At 43.9% G+C, this 14,631-nt stretch overlaps 1 protein-coding gene across 7 annotated transcripts; it reads left to right on the forward strand.

The window, feature by feature from the left end:
* The first annotated feature begins 260 nt into the window (after positions 1-260).
* On the forward strand, positions 261-14,028 carry atg13 (ATG13 autophagy related 13 homolog (S. cerevisiae)). 7 transcript variants are annotated; one of them, XM_061246381.1, is made up of 18 exons: positions 261-326; positions 2,293-2,373; positions 2,500-2,580; positions 2,828-2,947; positions 3,134-3,180; positions 3,563-3,703; positions 4,125-4,165; positions 4,384-4,480; positions 5,154-5,252; positions 5,637-5,730; positions 6,332-6,430; positions 7,092-7,184; positions 7,363-7,517; positions 7,884-8,001; positions 9,305-9,382; positions 10,240-10,353; positions 12,062-12,190; positions 12,924-14,028. In XM_061246381.1, exons 2-18 carry the CDS (start codon positions 2,305-2,307, stop codon positions 12,999-13,001), a joined length of 1,653 nt encoding a protein of 550 aa, XP_061102365.1. In that variant the 5' UTR covers positions 261-326; positions 2,293-2,304; the 3' UTR covers positions 13,002-14,028. The 7 variants fall into 7 exon arrangements, with proteins under 7 accessions (XP_061102365.1, XP_061102368.1, XP_061102366.1 ...); XM_061246384.1 differs by lacking the exon at positions 261-326 and adding an exon at positions 1,076-1,738 and having other exon boundaries at positions 7,884-7,968; XM_061246382.1 differs by lacking the exon at positions 261-326 and adding an exon at positions 1,077-1,431.
* The last annotated feature ends 603 nt before the right edge of the window (positions 14,029-14,631 follow it).

A 14,631-nucleotide genomic window follows, 5' to 3' on the forward strand; every position in this document is an offset into this window, starting at 1 on the left:
TTTCTTTTTTTACTCTACGTAATTTCCAAACTACATCACGAGGATGTCTTCATTTTCAACAACATTGCGAACACATCTGCTTTGTAATTGAACGTGCACCAAATGAAAAACAGCATACTATAGTTCATCTGATTTTCATCTGAGTATAATTGCATGAATTTATACTATATTACGAGTATGCTTCAGCACAATCATTTTTCACATGGGAATGCACATGTGATCTTTGATCACATACCAAGGACATGTTTTCGTGCAATGACTATACCGTGATGAATGTGTAACAGCCATGTTGTTTGCTATAACTGAAGAAACTACAAAGGGGATAGGTAAAGTGTAAACTTAAATGTATACCTAGGGGAGACATGTAGCTAACCTTGTTGTCAATCAATAAATTCGAATACTTAAGTGCAGCCGATAAAAACGACAGTGCGTAGCTGGGTGTTGTATAAACCCAGTTTATAGACAACTTCGAAACTGTAATTGCCAATTACGTTGTGTTATGCGAGGTGAACATAATTAAATCGTACATTGTGACGTGCTCCAGTGCGGATGAGTAGATTATTTGATAACATTTTTCCTTCGAACTGTTAGTAAACATGTTTGGGAACAAAGTCGAACCAATTCTCACTTTAAGCATAAAATGAGAAACAGCATGATAATTTTGTGTACAGTATCTGTTACCGATGAACCGTTGTGGTTTAATGTCCTTTGATAATCCCAATCCAATATCACGCGTTCAAATAAAATTGGAATGCATTTGGTCACAAAGAAGAGTATATTTGCTGAAGATTATTTTTGCTAAAGAGTCCTGGCTACTTATTAACGTTTGCTGAACAGCAAATGCGTATGCTAAGTTAGCTAAACGTACTCTACACCCACATCGACCATATGATTTCATTCATGAACATATAAAGTTATAAAGGCGAAGTAACGCTAGCTAGCTAATGATATGATACCTTGTCAAGCATCTAGTTAGCAAGCTAGCAAGCCAGCAATCTGAAATGTCCGTCGTTAGCTGGTTAGCTCTCCAGTATGTTTTTGTAACTAGCTGGCTACATCTTGCTACGGCTACGCAACTAACCAACCGTCATTATTGTTCTACAGGCTAGCTAGACTAGCCATATTAGGAACGAGGGGAAACCACTTTCAATGTAGATCTTTTTATTTCCCAATAAATCAAATGGTTTTGCGAGATGGCGATGTGATTTTACCTGTGTAGCTGGATAAACGTTAGCTAACATTAGGCCTATGGTTTGTTTGTTTATACGACCGAATTCACATGGTGACGTGGTTGGCGAAGACTGCAACTTTGTCACGAGACTTGCACTTTCAAGATTCCTGAAATGCGTGTTCAAATTGGAATGCACACGGATAAATTAGCTACGTACTGTTTTTCGATAAATAACTTCTAATCATTACCCGTATGTCTATGTAAGTGTTGTAATTTATTTTAAATGGGCGATTATTAAATATGACGAAAGTGGCGAATAGAATTTAAAGCTTCAAAATACACGTACGTAGATAGCCCGTCGTATTGACCTAGCTGGCTAGCTAATGAAAATAAACAGAAGAAATGGGGCAGTTGTCACACTCAGATTTGCTAATCGCTTGATTTTATTATATTTAATATCTCAATTGCATGTCACTAGGACGCATTAAACGTGGTGCTGGTCGTATAATTTAATCAAACGAAACATCCCTGAAATACCGACGGTGAAATCTGAAATTGTAATGAACTGTAAGTACCTGCACGTAGCTGGCTAACGGTTAGCTGTCTGGCTAACTAGCTGGCGATTTTAAATCTTGAAGTACTATTGCATTGTCAACTAACGTTATCGTTAGCTCGTTGTTTCAGCCCGAAATATGACATATAAACTGCAATTTTCACCAACTAGATAGTTTTTATTTTATTATTATTTTAATATAAATGTTGATGTTTTGAATCAGCTAGTCTAGGTAAGCTATTTACGCATCTATTTGTCAGCTTGCCATTTGATGCTGCCATAATTAGCCAGCTAGCTTGTAGTAACAAACATTTCAGGTCAAGGAAGACTAAGATATCGAAATAGGCTGGTGATTTATGGTTTCAGAAAGGTGAGGACGAAGAAGGCTATGTTTACCACTGTAGTCTGTAAAACATGCCAGCTGAATGATAATGGCAACGTAAACAGTTATTTCCGGTATGTAAAGTTATATACAGGTATGTAACTGAAACATACATTAGCTAGCCTAAATGTTTATCTCACTGTGCATCTTCTCCAGTTTGACCTCAATGTTTTGACATTCTCACAGGCGCCTTCCAATATGGAGAGTGATCTCAGCCCGCAGGACAAGAAAGACCTGGACAAATTTATCAAATTCTTCGCGTTGAAGGCATGGGATACTCTTGTTTGTCGTGTCCAATATAAGTGTTTATTCTCCCAAATTGTCACAACGTTGCTGTAATGTGCTTAACTGCACCAATTGTTCAGTTCCACAAACTGTTTTATCTTCTTGTAGACTGTACAGGTGATTGTTCAGGCTCGCCTTGGAGAGAAGATCTGTACTCGCTCCTCATCCTCACCCACAGGCTCAGACTGGGTAGGCCCTTCTGTTCAGTTCAAAGGAACTACTTGGCTACTGTCTGTCTGACTGTTTGAAGACATATACAGTCATACATGGTGGCACCTGCCTCAACAACTTTCATACATGCTTTCTCTTGCATAGTCGAATGTATGTAACAGTAATTTTTATTTATTTATTACATTTTAATCTGTGTGGGAATTGGTTGATGCAAACATTTTGATGTGACCTGAATAATTTATTTAATTTAATTTATTTTCCTCAGTTTAATCTTGCAATAAAAGATATCCCAGAGGTGACACATGAAGCCAAGAAGGCACTGGCTGGCCAGCTGCCTGGCATTGGCAGGTCAATGTGTGTGGAAATATCCCTGAAGACCTCAGAGGTAAGGCCATGCCTAGACGGTCTGGATATGCTGGACACTCAGCAGAATATTATCAGAATTGGCCTGATGCTCTGCAATAAAGATATGAAAATAAAGTGTCAACACTGATCAGAAAAGAAAATAGTTACAACTTCTTTATCTCAGAAGGTTACAGCTTCTTTATCTCTTGTTCTGGTCCTTGTACAGGGGGATTCCATGGAGTTGGAGACCTGGTGTTTGGAGATGAACGAGAAGTAAGATATCTTCTATGATTGTCTGTTTTTTTCATACCATACAGCAGTATATTAACAGCATGCCACATGCAGTTGCAACAAAACAAGGAAGCACAGCACGTGCAGTTACAAAAAAAGCTAGCATGAATATAGATATATGAATTTTCTCTACCATGAGACCAAACGTATTTATGCTATGTACTGTACAAGTCATTATGAAACTCGGTCCTGGGGTCCCCCTGTCTATACTGGTTTTTGTTCCAACCACAATTGCAATCATACGATTTAAAAAAGCGGATCATTTTTCTTTCCTCTTCATGTTTAAAGGGATTATTTACCCTCTTAAACCACATGTCAGAAATGGCTGTGCAGGAATATTAACATGTGACTTGTTGTATCCTAGGTGTGACAAAGATATCAAAGTCTCCTACACCGTATACAACAGACTGTCCTTACTGCTGAAATCACTGCTAGCCATCACAAGAGTAACCCCGGCCTACAAGCTGTCACGAAAGCAAGGCCACGACTATGTCATTCTGTACAGGTATTTTCACATTATCTGAGGTAGATATTTGGAGGATGCGCCACCAGATGGTGCAGGCTAAAAATAAATCATTTCGGACATTTCAATACTAAGAAGTTTGTCTTTATTGATGATAAAACATCATTGTTTTGGTAGAAATGGTGGCTTTTTCGAGAGGTGGGCAATGTTCCTGCTTTCCAAAGCAAATTATGCTTGGAAGTAAATCTGTAGTTCTCTAATACATTGTAATGTATGTACAAGGCACGCTGCCAAACAAACATGTTACTCAGGATAACCTTTATGGCAAACCATTCAAATCTATGTGAAATGCATTGTTTTACAACAGCTTATTAAAACTTTAGGACTGGTGTGCCTGTTATGAAATGAGAGCGTTGTCTACTCAAAGGGTATTCAGGATGCTCAGACCTCTCTTCTCTTGCAGGATATATTTTGGGGAAGTTCAGCTTGCAGGTCTTGGAGAGGGTACGTTCTTCATGCGTCACAGCATAGGGTTGTCATGTTACAGAGGGACTTAAACCTGCGCATCTACAATTTTGATTACTGTAGAGCTGTGGGCTGCCAATTCTTGTGCATTCTCAACTACTTAAGTGGAATAGCCTGCATTTAATCGCCTTTCAAATTGACAAGCATGTACAGTAAACCTTCCTGGATAAAATTTTTAAAATAAAATGTTTCTGTAGGTTTCCAGACAGTGCGTGTGGGTGTTGTGGGGACTCCCATTGGTACCATAACCCTGTCCTGCGCTTACAGAACCAACCTGGCCTTCATGTCCACCAGGTATGGATGTCAGTGCCTACCGTATGTACCACACTTTCTGAATGCACAGCTTCCATTATAGCTACAGAACTGCTTAGCCAGCATAATTTCCAGGGCTTGTGTTCGTGTTTTTTTGGGGTGGTTTTTTTTCTTATCAATTTTGTGTGAAAACATGTGCCTTAAATTGAATTCTCAGTAATAGCAAAACCGTCATTTATTACCATTTAGCAACCTGGTATTACGATTTGGTCACAAGAGGTTTGGACCCAGCTTTTATTTGTTTTTGAGTTGTGGAGCATTTACAGTCTTAAGGATACAGTGTAGCCATTCAATGATGCAGCTTTAAGGTGGACAGAGTCCACAACCCTATGGTCTGGATTCCAGTGTTCTCTATCCTCATTGGCTGCTCCCAGTGTACTTTTGGGTTTAGTCCTGCAGATACAAGACCCTCCACAGCAGCTCAATATAGTCGTTACCTTCCATTACATGTGTTTAGCAGATGCTGTTATCCAAAGTGAGGTACAATAATGCATGTCAAAGGTCATTAGATCAGATAAGGTACAATTCAAAAAGAGTCAGTTGTCTTCAGCCATCTTGAACATCAAGTGCAGGATTTAGCCTACACCTGATATCGTCCTCCCTCTGATCCCACTGGACTAATCCTCTGCTGGCTCTTTGCTCTTGTTTTGCACAGACAGTTTGAGAGGACAGCCCCAATAATGGGCATCATAATCGATCACTTTGTGGAGCGTCCCTTCGCCAATATAGGACACATGCACCCGTGCAACTACAGGTGAGAGGGTTTGTGCTATTTACGCCTAATATGGCGTAATTGGTGGCCAGATTAGCATGCTAAATAATCAGTACGGATGGCTCTGAGATTAATTTGAAATGAGTGTTGTTGGGAGTTACCTATGACTAGGACTGGGTGAAATGGCCTGAAATGTTTACCACAGTATATATTTATACATAAATCGAGGTATGTCTGACATTTTATCAACCGTTGGAAGGAACTCATTTCTGGGACTTAAATAGTATTTAGGACATTCTCTCACTGCCCTACGTATTTGATGAATGTTCAACAACACATCCAAGTTAGCATTTTAACCAGGCCAGTCCACGCGTGTGTGTGCGAATGCCTCTGGTCTGACCGGAACGTTCTCTAACCTCGCTGCAGGACTGCGGGCGATGAGGATGGAGTGACGTATGCTGGTGTGGAAGACTCCCAAGAAGTGTGCACCACCTCTTTCTCCACCTCACCCCCTTCACAGGTACCTGCTCACTAGCCATGGAGCCGTCTCCCTCAGTTAATAAGTGAAATAAGCAAATGAGTGCATTTGTGTGCACTAATGCAAATAGTCAGTGTAGTGTGTGTGTGTGTGTGTGTGTGTGTGTGTGTGTGTGTGTGTGTTGTTTTAAGCCGACATAATTTTTACACATGTTCTTGTCGACATTGTCACCCTCTATTTGCAATTTTTTGTACATTTGTCGAATTTTCCATTTGTGCTTTTCTGAGACATTGGTTCCCAGTGCCTGACCCAGTAAGCCAATGACACAAATTCAGTGGTTAGTCTGTCCGAGGACCGGATATTGGGATTTAAACATGATACATTCCAGTCAAATTTAGCGTTATAAGTAGCTGCCCAGTTTAATAATGTTTCAACATCACCTGGTGCTTCTGAATAGTTTTCAAACGAAGTTTCCCTTGATCTGGAAAAAGAAATCTATTTAAAATGAAAACACACTATTGTCCAGGTAGCATTAGCAAGCCATAATGCTGCGGTTTTTATATTTTCATACGTGGTGTTTGGTTTCTTCCTCTCCTTTGCCCCCTCTCTCTCTTTCTCTCTCTATGTTGGCGTCTGTGCGTAGTGTGTGGTCACTGCTGGTAAAACACACATTAAGAGCCCTAAACCAGCTGTGATGGACACTCTCAAGGTCCCCATGATGGGCCTGGCCTGTTCACACCAAGTGAGTTTCTCCTTTGGGAGGACTGCAGTTTAAAACCACCACCGCTGCCTGTTCTGGCCCAGTAGAAACAAATAGGTCTTCAAATACCCTTCTAAAATGCTAAATATTAACCGCTTACATTTAACTGAACGTAGATTGCTTGGGTTTTTACATTTTAATGCGCTTTAGAAAAGAGCCCCTCTTTAACCCACTGGCAGCTGGTTGAGTCCCACACTGATTTAATGTTCCCGCTTTCCTAAACTAATGCACACCCTGGCGGCTCACTTTGATTGGTTTATTCAGGCCAAGGTAAGTAACCCCTCACAAAGGCCTGCAGACTGCCCACCATGCTCTGTCTCTGCATCCCCTGCGCTAACCCTGCTGTTACTGCAGGCGCGGCATCTCTCTCACTCTTTTTCACTCTCTCTGTCTCCCTCTCTTTCCTGTTCTGTCTTGCTCTCTCTTTTTCACCCTCTCGCTCTCGCTCACTTTCTTGCTCCCTCCCGCTCTCGCTCACCTTCCTGTTCTCTCTTGCTCCCTCTCTCTCTCTCTCCCTCTCTCCGGTTCTCTCTTGCTTCCCCTTTCTCTCCCTTTTTCCCGTTTTGTCTTGCTCTCTCTCTTCTGATCCGTGTTTTCGCCCTTGTCTTTCCTGTCTTTTTCCCCCTGGCTGTCGTTCTCCCAGCTGTACAGCTCTCGTCTTTCCTATCAGCCTCCTGCGCTCGGAGCGGCCGAGCCCTGCTACCCGGCCGTCTTTAACACTGCCCATCCACACCAGGTAACCTGTCCCCGCCTTAGAGTCATGTCTGTTACGGTCTGTTCTTCCTAAACCCTTTTCCTGCTCAGGGGTGCCCGTGTTGCGTAGGTCACTCAGACCCCTGACAGTCGGTCCGTTTGCGGCGGGGCGAGTTGTGGGTATTTTTAAACGTGACGATGAGTCGCTGTGTCGTCTGCAGATGGTGGTCCCGGGGAAGGAGGGCGGGGTGCCCCACGCACCCCTGCAGCCCTCCCACGGCACCCCGGCAGACCTGGGACGAGTGCCCGCCTGCCACCCTGCAGAGACCGCCCACCACCACCACCACCACCACCACCCCGCTACACCCGCCAACGGGTGGGTACCTCCCCCATTACAGTCCCAACCCTGTTAGTTAGTTTATTCAAAATGTAACATTACATTTACTAGACAAAGCTATGTACAATAAGTGCAAACATAAACTACGTCTTAAAGTTGTCTGTCTGCCTATAACCAGTAGGAGGCTCTTATCATTTTGAACTGTTAAAGAGTGTTTCAGTTGCTCAGTAAATGTTGGATGAGGAAGTTGGCTGGAATTGGAGACACCAGGAAGACCTGGCTCTCTATGACCTATTTGGTCTGATTCTATCGTGTAAGAGCTGCCAGGATGAACAGAAAGGTCTGGAAACGCGGGACTTATGGTATGATGACATATTTGGGTGTGGTCCCTTTCTTGAACGGCAGTGAGGACGCTGAGACCATGTCCCGGAGCGGCGAGGTGAAGGGCCTGTCCCCCTCCAGCGCGCTGGAGACCACCTTCACCAGGAAGGTGGGCGCCTTCGTCAACAAGCCCACCACACAGGTGAGAGAACGGGCGGCATCTTCCCATCAACCCCCACCAGCAACAGCCCACTCGCTGAACTCACTGTGACTGAGGGACAGCTACACAACCGCGCTGTGGCTGAACTCACTTTGACTGAGGGACAGCTACACAACCGCGCTGTGGCTGAACTCACTTTGACTGAGGGACAGCTACACAACCGCGCTGTGGCTGAACTCACTTTGACTGAGGGACAGCTACACAACCGCGCTGTGGCTGAACTCACTTTGACTGAGGGACAGCTACACAACCGCGCTGTGGCTGAACTCACTTTGACTGAGGGACAGCTACACAACCGCGCTGTGGCTGAACTCACTTTGACTGAGGGACAGCTACACAACCGCGCTGTCGCTGAACTCGCTATGACTGAGGGACAGCTACACAACAGCACACTCGCTGAACTCACTTTGACTGAGGGACAGCTACACAACCGCGCTGTGGCTGAACTCACTTTGACTGAGGGACAGCTACACAACCGCGCTGTCGCTGAACTCGCTATGACTGAGGGACAGCTACACAACAGCACACTCGCTGAACTCACTTTGACTGAGGGACAGCTACACAACCGCGCTGTGGCTGAACTCACTTTGACTGAGGGACAGCTACACAACCGCGCTGTGGCTGAACTCACTTTGACTGAGGGACAGCTACACAACCGCGCTGTCGCTGAACTCGCTATGACTGAGGGACAGCTACACAACAGCACACTCGCTGAACTCACTTTGACTGAGGGACAGCTACACAACCGCGCTGTGGCTGAACTCACTTTGACTGAGGGACAGCTACACAACCGCGCTGTCGCTGAACTCGCTATGACTGAGGGACAGCTACACAACAGCACACTCGCTGAACTCACTTTGACTGAGGGACAGCTACACAACCGCGCTGTGGCTGAACTCACTTTGACTGAGGGACAGCTACACAACAGCGCACTCGCTGTCCAAAGTGACTGAGTTCATTAGACTGAGCAGGGGATAATCCCTTCTGGAGCAATGTGGGGTTAAGGGCCTTTCTCAAGGGCTCAACAGCTGTGCGGATCTTATCGCGGCCCCACTGGGGCTTGAACCACCAACCTTCCAGGTTCCAGTATACATATATCCATATACCTTAACCACTAGACTACTGGCTGCCCCAAGGTAAGAGAATAGGCAGTGCCTTCCCATGAAGCGCCCGCTTCGACCGAGCGTCAGCTAGACGACACCGGTTTTGTGCGCGTTTACCTGTGCTGCTGCTTCAGACTCGTTTGCAGCGGGCGACCAGTGAACGGCGTTTGTGTTTGACTCAGGTGACCATGACCAGTCAGGAGCTGCCCTTCGCTGCCTTCGCTCCGAAAGCGTTCGACTCGGAGGAGACCGATCCCATGGTGAGTCGGTTATTAGAGGCTGCGTCTTCATGTGGATTGATGCTGTAAGTAATGTGAATGTGGTCCACTCAGTGTGGCCACACAGCTCCCATGCCTCCCTGCCTGTCTCTCTGTGAGGTAGTGCCCTCAGAGCTCTGGAGACCCTCAATATGTCCTGTCTCTATATGGGATTGCTCTTTTTGAAAGTTATTTGAGTGATTACACCATATGTATCGCAGTATTCTGTGCTAGTGCGATTAATAAACGAAATCATGGTAACATAAATCCTGTTTTTTTTTTTTTTGTTCTGTTTTGCTTGAAATTCATAAGTCTGAAATCTTTCAGTTTCATTAAACGTCCCATAGTGTACATCTTTCCAGTGTTTTATTTTAGATCCAGATATCCATAAGACGTTTGTGTGGTTACCAAAAACAATCAAAAACAAAATTTACAAATCAATTATCCAGCATGAACTTTGACAATAACAGTCTGTGTTAGTGACTGTGTCTTTAAGGCTCATTGATATCAATGTACATTGATATCTGTTCTGATTCGCTGGCGAGCTCAACAAACTGAATGCCGATCTCTTGGATTTGTTCCAGCTGCATGGTGGACTGTGCTGAAGTAAATGAGTGGAAGTTTAAATGCACATTTTCTTCATATGGATTGTGTGGATTTATTTGGTGTCTGAGCATTTTGATACTCTCACAGTGTATTTATAGCACTTTGACTCCTTTATAATCCATATAGGAAGGGAAATGTTGTTCTTCCACAATATGGGACCTTTAAATATATTGAGGAGTTAACCGCTGAGATGAGTAATGTTAAGATATCGGGGCGTGCGATTCTCACTGATGATAGGGGGCCCATTTCCCCAGGTGCAGCCCCCAGAGTCCCCCACCACGGCCTCCCCCCTGCAGGGCAGCCTGCACTCGCAGGGCTCCAGTGACAGTGGCGGCCCCGCGCAGGACGACTTCGTCATGGTCGACTTCGTACGTACCCGCCCCTGACCCCTCTGCTCGGAGCTACGCTCAGCTCAGCTTCCACGTGTCTGACGACCTGTGCTTCATAAACATAAAGACTGAAAGCAAATGTAAACACGTCATCGTGTTGTTTTAGTCTTCCTAAACAATTTGTGATATTGTATGTACTGTTTACTGTGAGCTCCATAAGTCTTGGGACAGGAGCATGTATTCTTCATTTGGCTCTATACTCCACAACCTTAGATCTGTAATCAGACAATTCATATAATTCATGTGGAGTATTTTTATGCATTTTGGTTTCACCATGGAGAAATTACAGCACTTTTTATACATGCCCCCATTTCAGGGGGCCATAATATTTGTGACCAATGGCTTCACAGGTGTTTCTGATTAGTCAGGTGGATTCAATCACTTCCTACTTTACAGGCATTGATTCTTGGCTTTTGGCTGCCGCTGGGGTCTGTTATTTGCCTTTGTCAACATGAGGGTCAGAGTTGTGTCAATAGCAGTCAAAGAAGCCATTATGAGGCTGAGAAATAAGAACAAAAGAGACATAGGCCAAGCAATAGGCATGCCAAAATAAACAGTCTGGAACATCATTAAGAGGACAGATAGTGCTGGTCTATGTCTATGGTGGCTATATTAAACCATAGTCCTTCACTCCTTAAATCATACAGTTCTCACTCATTTGAAAATTGTGTCAACTTTAAAAACGGATTATTTCATTGTGGTCATTTTCCATTTTTAAAAGTGTTTTCATAGAAATATTTATTCCATCCAAAAGCAAATCTAAGTACCACTGCCAGGGACAGCTAAAATCCAAACAAAACCTTATCATTCAAAACTGTCGCCTTTTGAAATGGCACACACAAAGGAACAATGGATTTCCCCATTTGAAATAACTGCTTTGAAGCAGAGAATGAACAGCAAAATGTCTGGAAAATGATACACAGAAAACACAGTCTTAAATGGCTTATGCGCTTGTAATGTAGCATTAGTCATATTTGATATGCACCCGAGTTTCTTTTCTTAAAGCAATATTGCATAATAAGGCTGAGAAAGTAAACTAGCCTTTGGAAAACGGTTTCACATAAAATGTGTATACTATGTTTATTGTAATTTTCTAAGACCATGTGTGCAGAGTAACTTAAATCTTAAATATTGGTAAGAAAATAACACCAGGAAGACGAATGAAACCTTCGTGTCGAATATCCTCTGATCTGCAGACACACTGCCATGCTGTGTCACGGCTTCAGAAGGACTGCTCTACACACAGGATGTAGCCAGAGAATATTAAACCGGTTGTTTTGATCCTGATTGGCTGAGACCTTGTTCTACAGTGATTATAAATCTGATAACAGTAACAGTTATTCAAACAGCCTGTTTGTAATCAGTATTCATCTACAAACTATCACTTTCAAATATTACAAAATAGATAATGGGCCTATTGTCATCAATTAACTGATTGTGTATGTTATAAAAAGCAATCCGGCACTCAGCCGTGGTCTACTTTGGGTCATGCCTGTCGACGGCCCTGTAGCCATGGCTGTGTTCATGATGCAGCACGGCCTCTCCTGCGGTATGGCTTCAGCGTATCCTGGCGTGTCTGTGCGTGTAGAGCAGTGAGTCTTCAGTAAGCCTCACCGGTCCTGCTGGTGCCAGGTTTGTGTTTGACAGGTGTGCAGCTGTGACCGCGCCTGCCTTCGTCTCCTTTCAGAAACCCGCCTTTTCCAAGGACGACCTCCTTCCCATGGACCTGGGGACGTTCTACAGAGAGTTCCAGAACCCTCCGCAGTTGGCCAGCCTCACCATCGACGTCAGCGCCCAGTCTATGGCCGAGGACCTGGTGAGAGAACACGCTTATTATTGGCACAGACATAGTGGAGCAGACTAGACTGTATTCTCCTGTCATAGCTGTGAGGCTACACCTGAAGCAAGCCAAAGGCATTTACACAGTAATTGACCTGAGCTGGCAGGTGGGTTACCCCTGTTACTGACTAGGAGTAGTTGCAGATATGGATCCCTCGTACAATATCACAGTCAGAAATTTGTTTTCAGTGCTTTCTCCTCGCTCAGCAGCACGATCGTGCCACAGAAAATAAACGCTTTCCCTCCCCGGCTGTGCGACTCCGCATGCGGCCGACACCGCTCAGCGTAATCATTATCCTGCAGTCTCTCCAAATAAGAGACTAAACAAAAGCCTGAGCATAATAATGTTCTTTCTCCCATCGTGAGCGAGAGGGACACGGCAAACATTTGGAAAGGAATCTCACAATATAACGCACTATGGGGGCCCGGGCAGTAACTTGAGAATTTCGGTTCTAAAGATGCTACTCGATTCAGAGGAGCTTCAGCGGTATGTGGCATCCTACAGTTTAAATGCTGACCGCCATTTTAGGTCCCACTGTTACGGCATTTTAAAAGCTCCAGTGGCTTCGCAGGAACCGGACCGTCACTGCATGCACCACTGACCGTGTAAAGGGTGAAATAAATGTGTAACGCATGCAGTACTTTTGAAGGTAATTATCTACACCAGAGTAATGTTTATTTAATGTGTAAATGCCATGTTTTTGCACCAGGACTCGCTGCCGGAGAAACTGGCCCTGTACGAGAAGAACATCGACGAGTTTGACGCTTTTGTGGACACCTTGCAGTAGGGCCGCACAGCTCCACTGGCCCAACTCTAGTCTTCTCACCTCACACTGAAAAACATAACTTCTTAATTCATCCACTGGAGCGCACCTCTCTCCTTTACATCGGGTTTTTTTAAAGATAAGGCCAATGGTGGGGCCTATCTTTTTAAACTTCAAAGGAATAATTGAATTGTAAAATGTTCTCATTAACTTATACCCTGCACTTTGGATCAGCTGACACAATTGAATTATGTTTTTATTGAAACTGCTTTCTGACTTTAAGAGTTGTGGCTGGTGTGTATGGTCCTTGTTCTTTAGCACATCTGAAGAGCTCAAAGGCCCTGCTATCCACAGTAGATAACTGTAGAGGCCTCTGATGTTGTACAGACAGAGATTCGGTCACGAGTCCTGATGTAAATACCAGCTTCTCCTTTCCGTATTGTTATTTATCTGAACCGAGACGAGAGACACGTCTTATCATCGTTTGAAGAACGTCACCATTATCTCTGCTAGTTGTGACACTGAAAATGTCCTTTGTGTCGGTGATAGAGACAGGGCAGTCATGTTTAGACATAAGACGAGTAGACACAATTATCTGTGTCTCCACCCCCCACCACACATAAAAACAGAGGTCACATTTTTATGTTTATGCCATAATTGAGACTGAACGTTAATTGCTAGGGGCTTCAAATTAGAAGTGAACCAGGCCAAGTAGTGAAGTGCTTCTTTAAAAAAATGTTTTTTAAAAAAGCTGCAACGTGACCTTTCATGTTGACTTTCCACCCCAGAGACATTTAGTTAAGGGGCACAGTCACAGTCAATCAAGAGGACAGGGATATGCACTACCGTACAGTGGAGTCTGAATCATTGTGTTTGGTCATAATATGATGCTACAGATTTTCGCCTTGTTCCAGCAGCTCTTTAGCCTTAGAGTGCTCGTATCCTGCACTTCATCAGTGTCAAACACCTATAACTGTTTCCATCCCCGCCACAGGCTTGGTTTATAAAGCATGGCTGTGTTGTATAATAAACCTGACTTTTATGTTACAAATTTGTACTCATTTGTTTTAACGGAGTAAAATCGTTAGGCCAGCAGTTGTAATATGCAAAAGGGCCATTATTTGACTGTGTACATTTGTCACACAACCCCAGGAATCCAATATGCAGAGGCTTTGTAAATAAAGTGTATTATTCTGACGGTAGAGGCAGGCAGAACCATTAAAGTTCTGGTATTGGACACCTCCAGAACTATCCCAGAACTGTGCACTCAACTATACAGCTGATACTAGTAAACTGGGACCAATGCTGTGGGTGGAGCTGTGTAAACCACCTCCGGGAACAGCCAATCGGATGAAAGGTGGATGCATCCATTTAAACATTTGAAAGACAGCCTTTCATAAAAACGTGACAGTCTGAGAGCTGTGTTTTGGAGATATACATGCTCCAAGATTGATATGAGGTTTTGAGCAAGCTTATTGGTCATAGTCAGAATGGCAAGTACACTTTTGTGTGGGCTGAAACTGCCATCTTACAGAAATGCATAGAAAGTTCTTGAAATCTCACACCGTTCAGTCTCCCCCGATTGGCTGAGCCAGACAGTGGGCATGACCAAAAATGTGAAGGGAAAAGCAGGGAGAATGGGACAGAAACCCTG

The sequence above is a fragment of the Conger conger genome, chromosome 6 (assembly GCF_963514075.1).
Source record: "Conger conger chromosome 6, fConCon1.1, whole genome shotgun sequence".
Lineage (NCBI taxonomy): Eukaryota > Metazoa > Chordata > Actinopteri > Anguilliformes > Congridae > Conger > Conger conger.